The 8,167-nt window shown below is 50.0% G+C and overlaps 1 protein-coding gene across 2 annotated transcripts in view; it reads right to left on the reverse strand.

Annotated features, from left to right (window-relative positions):
- camsap2a (calmodulin regulated spectrin-associated protein family, member 2a) overlaps positions 1-8,167 on the reverse strand; it is a 42,860-nt gene that overhangs the window by 8,306 nt on the left and 26,387 nt on the right. For both annotated transcript variants that reach the window (XM_062555458.1, XM_062555457.1), the window contains 5 exons: positions 3,570-3,660; positions 3,375-3,471; positions 3,074-3,111; positions 2,898-2,967; positions 663-2,742 (listed from right to left, as the gene is read on the reverse strand). In XM_062555458.1, coding sequence (XP_062411442.1) covers positions 663-2,742; positions 2,898-2,967; positions 3,074-3,111; positions 3,375-3,471; positions 3,570-3,660 — 2,376 coding nt within the window. The remainder of the gene's footprint in view (positions 1-662; positions 2,743-2,897; positions 2,968-3,073; positions 3,112-3,374; positions 3,472-3,569; positions 3,661-8,167) is intronic.

Genomic DNA, 8,167 nt, shown 5'->3' on the forward strand with positions numbered 1-8,167 from the left:
GTGTTCACTGTGTGTTCACTGTGTGCTGTGTGTTCACTAATTCGGTTAAATTGGGTTAAATGCAGAGAACTGAATTTCCCTCACGGGATCAAAAAAGTATATATTCTATTCTATTCTATTCTATTCTATTCTACTACTTTAGGTACCAGACTGGATTCTCTGTGTATGACAAACAAATGCCTCAGATGGTGGAGCTTGCGGTGCACAAGGCACACAGGCAAAGAGCCATCTTGTGCTCACTATCTACTGTGGCATGCTAACAATATCACTTTGGCATTATTCATTGATGAACATTCCATCGCTCTAAAAGCACATGTGCATATATCTGAATTATTGATTTGCCCCACTTTTCTGACCTACATTAGAACATGTAAACACACAGTGAACGCTCGCTGACAGGCTCTCTCTCACACATAGAACATCTAGAAACAGCTACAATCTTTCCTGTAATGGGCTCCATCTCTGGTCAACCCTTCATTTGTTCATGATAAATACAAGATCTTCCCTAGGTGAAGGGAGTTGAAGATATAGGCAACAACTCTTATTCAACCTTTAACTTTTGAGATATAAACAGATTTGTGTTTCTGTCGTCGTTTGGTCAGTGAGACAATCAGGTCAGCCATGAGAGAATAACGTAGAGTCCCCACTGAACACAATTTTACCTTGAAGAAAAATCCTGTGGCCCCCTTCTCCCCGCTCTCCTCGAGCACTGCCCCGTCCAGTGGCTTCAGCACGGACAGCGGCACCTCGATCAGGTTCTTGTTGGTCTGGTTCAGGAAGTCAGCCGGAGCCTCTGTGGGGGTGACGATCACCTTCTCCGTGACGGTCTGAGTCAGCACCTCGGACACCTTTGATCCAACAGCAGGCTTGACCTTCCTGCCAAGCTTCTCCTCCCCTGATTCGGTTTGCTCCATCGAGCCCTGCTCTCCATCCCCAAAGGTTGTTTCACTGTCGCTCGCGTCTTTGGTGGGAGACAGCGGGAGCTCCAGAGAATCGACGCCGCTGAATTCAGCCAGTCCATCGGGGGACAGGAGCTCCGAGTCGGAGGCCGCGTCTCTGTCGTCGGCTTTAGCGCCGCGCTGCTTCTTCCTGTTCTCGCCCATGTAGATGAAGCAGCTGGGCTCGGGCTGGCTCGGGGAGAAGCGCCGCAGGCGCGGGATGCTGTCCACGGACTGCGGCGCGTTCAGGACGCGGCTGAAGGGGGCGATCTTGAGCTCGTTGGGCCTGGGCGCGCGCGTGGTCTTGGCGTGGAAGGAGGCCGACTTGCGCTTGATGCTGGTGGGCGAGCGGTGCGCGGAGCGCGGGGAGTCGGCGGGCGACGGGGAGCCGGAGGAGCGGGCGGCCGTGGCCGAGCGGCCCTTCTGCGGCGAGATGACCCAGGACTGCTGCTCGCGCATCTGCATGATGACCTCCTGCTGCTGGGCCAGCCGCTGCATCTCCGTCTGCAGGAAGTTGAGCGAGGTGTTGAGCTTGTCGATGGAGCGCGTGTACTCCAGCAGGTCCGCCTCGGTCACCCCCTCCTCGCCCCCGGGAGACTTGGCGGGCAGCTGCTGCTGCGGAGCCTTGTCCGGCCGGACCAATCCGCCCTCGGCTTTGTCCACCGCCGCTCTGCCATCCCTGGCTACCTCCTTGGTGTGCGAGGGCGTCTCGTCGCCCCTCCGCCTCACCACGTCCAGGAAGGCGCTGCGGCCCATCTTCTGGCGGTGGCGCGTGAAGGCGGCCTCCACCTTCTTCTTCTGCGCCTCGATGGCGCGCCGCTTCTCCTCCAGACGCATGCGCAGCTGCACCATCTCGGCCGCCATGGCCTGGGCCGGGTCGCGCGGGGCCAGCTTGTGGACCGGGCTCTCTTCGGGCGTGGGGGCCCAGGACACCGAGTGGGGGATCTGGGAGGCCTCCGGCCGATCGCCGGCGTTCTTTGGAGATCCCGCGCTGGACCCGACCCTGGTCTCGGGCTGAGTGATCTTGAGGAATTTCTGCTCGGCGAAGCTGGTCATCTTCACGCCGCCGGGCGTTAGCGAGCCGCCGCTGCCGCACGGGGACTTGCTGCTGAGGTTGCTGGGACACGGGCTGACGGAGCCCTGGCTGCGGCTGGCCCGCATCTCGTAGTCCTGGTCCATGTCCAGGTCCATGCTGACAGTGCAGTCCTTCAGGGACGAGTCCTCGTCCAGGGTCTCCTGGATGTCCTCTGTCCGCACGTGAATGCCGGTGTCCACCTCCGTGGTGTCGGTGCTCGCGGCACCCTTGGACGAAACCGAGTCCAGGTCGCCCTCCTCAGCCACGGCCTTGGAGTCCAGGTCGAGCCGGCTCTGGAGGTGGAGGAAGAAGCCCTGATTGGTGCTTTCGGGTTGGGGGCTGCGCTGCTGCTGCTGCTGCTTCTGGGAGTTGTGGATAATCTCCAGCGCTTCCTCTATGCTTGGAGTGGCTGTGCCATTCCCATGTCCGTCTGATGGCAGCCCATTAGAGGAGGAAGGATGCATTCTGGGATGTGGCGCTCTCTGTCTCCTGTCCGGCTCCATACCGGCTAGGCTGTCCGGGCAGCCTTCCTCCTCGATGCCCATGCTTGTACCGTTGACGGGCTGGAAGGAGAGGTTCCTCTTCAGGCCTCGGGGCATGTGGTGGACCTTAAAGCCCAGGCCCTCAGTGCTGGCTGACCTGGTCATGCCTTTGCCGAGCGCTGAGGGGACCTCACCTGGCTCGTCTTTATCGAAGGGGATGTCAAAAGAAACCCCATGTGTAGCAGCTCTGAATAACAAAAGAATAAGATAAACAGAAATAATTTAATTACACAAATCAAAACTTGGCATCAATACTGTGATCATTTGATTTTGAACGCCATTTGACGTCAAACTGCTGTATGTATAGAATGTTCTGGGCTAATTTCAGGTTGCTGTGTTCACCTTTTTTCTTTCGGCCAGGTCCCCAGGCATCCATCCACAAACGACATGGAGGTGGATCGCTTTATCTCACCTGTGTGACAATACAAACAATGGTCAGATATACCCTAGAGGGTCTACTGGACATTCAGCAGAAAAATATGAGAACCTGAAGCCTCACAGGACAGAAATAAGCTTACCTGAATTCGATGTTTTTGGTTGAGGTCTGAGAGGCAGACTAGGAGTAAAGAAATTAAAATTTAACAGCAAACCAGAGAATAAAAGCAAAAGAAGAGAGCCAGCAAAAAGTATGCTTTTCGTAAGATTTTGATAGGGTAATAATAAAAACACATACTACAAACGGAAATGGTCCTGCAAGACTTCTAAATTCACATTTCAACTCTAACCCTGCCATTTGTTTACAGATTAATGTTTTGAGAATGGAGTAAATGCATTTAGTGACATAGCTATTAATGGATAAGGAAAGGGAGACAAATCTACCTGGGTCTGTCTGGACTGGGAGGTCTCTCCATGAAGCTTCTCTTGGTGGCATTTGAGATGGGCACGGAGGGCAACTTCTTCAGCGATGGAGCTGGCTCTGGGACAGCAAAGAGAGAGAAAAAAAACATGAGGCTTCATAATCATAACCAAAGCAGACATATGAACCTGTATTTCTGTCATACTTTGGATTATTACCTTCAGCATCCATAACGCGTGGCTGTACAAAAGATGGCTTCACCACTTCAAACCACCAGAAGAGCTCTGCCATAAACACTAAGTAGTTATTCTGTAATAAAAACAAAGATCATTCATTAAGAAAAATGTGAAAATCTTGGAGGTCAGAGCCTCACACACACACACACACACACACACGTACGTACATCCACACACAGGGATACGCTTCAGATGGGACCTGCAATGCCTGTCTATTTCCACAAGATGTCTCTCCAACCATCAAGACACGTGCATGAAGAGACGCCATACTTTTCATTATTTACTTGATCTGATGGATTTCTTTCACAAAAGCAAAGCATGGTGCAGCTTGTACAAACACATTTTGTGCACGCAAACTCCTGAACAGTTGTAGTTGTATGCTTCATTTCTAAATGTTGCGAGTAGGTCTGTACAAGGATAAAATATGCTTATTTACACAATGAATACAAAGTAATTTAACAATATACTGTATTTGGCAGTGCTCTTAGAGGAAATTGGATATACTTAAAAAATCATATCATATTGAGGCCAAGACAAATTCTCAGGATTTTAAATAAGCAAGCTGGTTTGTGGTTAGGCCACAAGCACTATGAAAGTAATTTAGTGATTTAGACAATGTGGCATAACCTGAACCTAATCTAGCTCCACATGGAATGAGCCAAGAAAAAGCATGCACTGGGTAGATTAATCATACATTTTAGACATCCACTTATCTCCTCTAACTAGCTAGTCAGTTCATCATATAGGCTAAATCAGAACTAAAAACTGACTGAAGAAATAGCAGAAATGCATACAGAGACACATAACCGCAAATGCAGACACAAAGAAAAATGAGGGGGAAAGCCTCATGTCAGCACTGTCTATGTTCACCAGGTTGAATGGAAACGCTGAGGAATAGCGGTAGTCTTGGGGAAGGATGCACAGAAAGAGCAGTCGCTGCAGTTCTCATCTGACACAGCGAGCCTCCTTTGTTAGGTAGCCCCCAAGATTTACAGCAGGCTGGTCCATGCCCTTCACAGACTACCCCCTCCGCTGCACAAAGTCACTCTCTCCTCTCTACAGTAAGCTCCTGGGGTTGGCACACTTGCCTACACTAGGATCACTGAACCAGTTCATTAACATAACTGAATCAGAAACCTCAAATTAAAAACACATCATCGACCAATCACCAGACCCAATGTACAATGCACATACCAACTCTGATCAATAACCTCACAGGGTGCTGACAAGCATGTCTCCAAAATTAGACTAAAAGATCAATAAGCTCATTTCTACAGTGGCACGTTCCCCGTGACTACAATGGACATCAAAATGACAGCTCCGCTTACCCCGCGTGGCACTCCGTGGCAAGGGCGAGCCAGAATGGGCACTTGCCCAGATGGCGCGGTGCGAAACCCGCTCTCCCCTCCATCTGTCTGTCCACTGACTTGCAACGCTAGCTGCAAAAGCTATTATTGATGCGCCCGCACGCGGCTTCACACGACCACATGGGCACCTCATGGGGTAATTTGAGGGGGTGGGGGGGTGGACGGGGGACGGCGGACGGAATTTAACTGGACCCTCCTTCCTCTGGAGGTCAGGCTGACGACTGACATTCACACAAAGCAAGCCATTAGCTAATCCTTTTTATGGACGGCAGTAGCCACACCACCCATTCAAACAAGCTCTTCCACACCCTCTCCCAGTCACTCGCACGGCGACTGATGTCGTTAATCACTGGGGCCGGGTGGCTGATTAGGCCCTGATGCTCTTAGGTTAGACAGCCATCAAGGGAGGAGGGGATTTAAGACCAAACACTAGGACCGGCTTCAAGACTAAGGCTATCGAACGCTAAGCCAGTTAAGAGCAAAGCCGCCGGTGAGTCCAGCGAGTTGAGACAAAAAGAAGACCTTTTTCACACAATCAAGACACACCAAGTAATCGGCCATGTTAAATGACCCTGCTCTCCACAAATGTGGCCCTAAACAGCGCCTGATTAAATGTGCACCCAGTGGAAGAGGTGCCAGAGGAAATGATTAGGTGGGAATGAGAGAGGCGGCCTTTAAAATGAGCTGCGGTGAGCCATATCTCTCCCCAGCACTGCAACACACACCGCTGCATCCACTCCGCTCCCCTGCAGACTAGGGGTGGGGGCCGGGGGGGTGGAGAGATACGACAGACAGAAATCATCCTTCTACCATCCACTGCTCAACTGACTGGAATGCCATGCTTTGCCATGCTTCACAATCACAACGGTGCCTCTGAAACCCTATGTGTCCATTCATATTCAGGTGTGATTTGGAAACGTGTGGGCATGTCTTTCTCTCTCTCTCACTCTCTATTCACATGCATAGAGATGCAGAGGTAGAGCACATGGAAAGACAAGCAAATAAATAACAAAGAAAGAGAAAGATCTGACTATATGACAATGTATGCACCCTCAGACATATGCTGTATGTATTGTATATGGTGTATACAGAGTGGGCATAAACTGTATGCATGTATGTAGAGTTCCTCAGAGGACACAGTTCCCTTGAGTGCCACTCCACTCTGACACATCTCCATAATGAAAGCCATTAGAGTGATGAAGACTGGGGTACCAGATTCAAAGAAACCGGGTCAAGGTTGCAGCTTTGGATTTCTGTCATTGCATGTCTCACACACACACACACACACACACACACACACACACACACACACACACACACACACACACACACACACACACACACACACACGCACACACCATTCATTTTTTAGTTATCTTACAAGTGAACCAAAATAGGGCTTCTACCATTGAAACAATACTGGTATTGAAACGATTGTAAGACCAAATACAGTTTTGCCAAGGAAGGCGCTTATGCTGTTATTATTTTAATTACAGGCCTCAGAGGGCCCAGACAAAAACTAACTACACTGGAGCAATGGAGAACCCTCAAGATTACTGGAGAAAATACTGACCAAGTTCCACACAGGAACTGAAATACTGACATAATTTACAGTATTTACTAAGTAAGGGATAATGTATAGAACGCCGGTCATTATCGGAAAATAATTCCCGACAGGATGAACAGAACCCCGACGCGCAGCGGAGGGGTTTTGCTTCGTCCTGAAGGGAATTATTTTCCGATAATGACCGGCGTTCTATACATTATCCCGCTTATTATATGGCTACTTGCCAAAAAGAGAAATGAAACTTAACTCAATGTGTCTTTAGCAATGACTTGGCTACCGTTTGGTGGCTTCCGCTAACTTCTAGAAAATAAATAGTTCGCCACAGTTGACAGTTGTTAGGTGTTGCCTGGCAACATACTTGGTAACTTTCAATGAACGGCTTTGTTGCGGATTGATATGAAAGACGTGAATTAGAAGCACAAAACCCGTTGCCATTGACAGCGGTCATTATATACTTTCACCGGTGATTATACATATTAATCACCGGTAGAACGTTGGGGAGGCCCATTCAAAGTGAATGGGAGCTCTCTCAACATTCTAGAGAGCCATATAATAATTCACTTTATTCAACGATTACTCTGCAGATCCGGTCTGATCTATCCCTCTGACCTCTATGCAGTCCAGCATGAACAACCAGCACTGAGCCGGAGCAGACAGTTGAGGCAACACTGCAGTGAGACAGAGCTGCTTCAGGGCAGTATCCCCGTAACAGGCTTCAACTACAGACATCACCGCACTCCTGAGTTGTGACTGATTTCAGGCTAAAGCGCATCAGGCAGGACGAATGGGCCCATCTGCCGAGCCCAATACCAGCACTAGTCTGCGCTGACCTTCTCCTGAACTACACACTGCCCACACACACACACACACACACACACACACACACACACACACACAGTGGGCCGACAACCGCAGACAACCAGGCGAACCGACAGCTGAAGCCAGGTCTGATTTGCATCAGGGCACCTAGCTGAGCGAAACATCATGCTGTCTGCAGTGCATGCAGAGAAGCTGACCTGTCAGCATGCTGAGGGATTGTGGGTAAGAGGGATAACTTCCCTCCTGGAGGTCGAGACCTCATCGGGGAGTCGGCCTGCCGCGAAGGGGGGAGAGTATGGTTGCGGCTAGGCACTGTGAATAGGGCTCCAGGGGAGAGCAATGACATTAGCTGTGGTAGCAGTGGTCATGTACCGCAGCTGAGCAGTCGCGGTGCTTTTCTCCGGCAAAGCCAAGCTGACCCGGAACTACGGAGCGCTTTGCAGAAAAGACGTCTCTGAAAGTCCCAGCGCAAAGTCCAAAAGGGATTAAGAGGACTTCGGAAAGACTTTGGAGAAAAAGAGTCCTTTATGTATGCCTCTGTTGAATAAATAATGTGGAACATGGACGTTGGACACATACTTAATACCACCAACACCTACTTTTCACCTCTCAAGGTCGAGAGAAACAGACTGTCCATTCCTCCCCTCTGCCTCCAACAACAACACGTCAACACCTTCTACATGGATGCTTTTATTACAGAACATGAGAAAAAGTGAGAGAGAAATTAAACACATGGATACTGACAGTATTTCAGTCCATTTGGGGGATGTAAATGTGAGCGACAGACCAAGAGGAGACAGAGACAGAGAGAGAGAGAGAGAGAGCGA

This window comes from Sardina pilchardus, chromosome 15 (genome assembly GCF_963854185.1).
Source record: "Sardina pilchardus chromosome 15, fSarPil1.1, whole genome shotgun sequence".
Lineage (NCBI taxonomy): Eukaryota > Metazoa > Chordata > Actinopteri > Clupeiformes > Clupeidae > Sardina > Sardina pilchardus.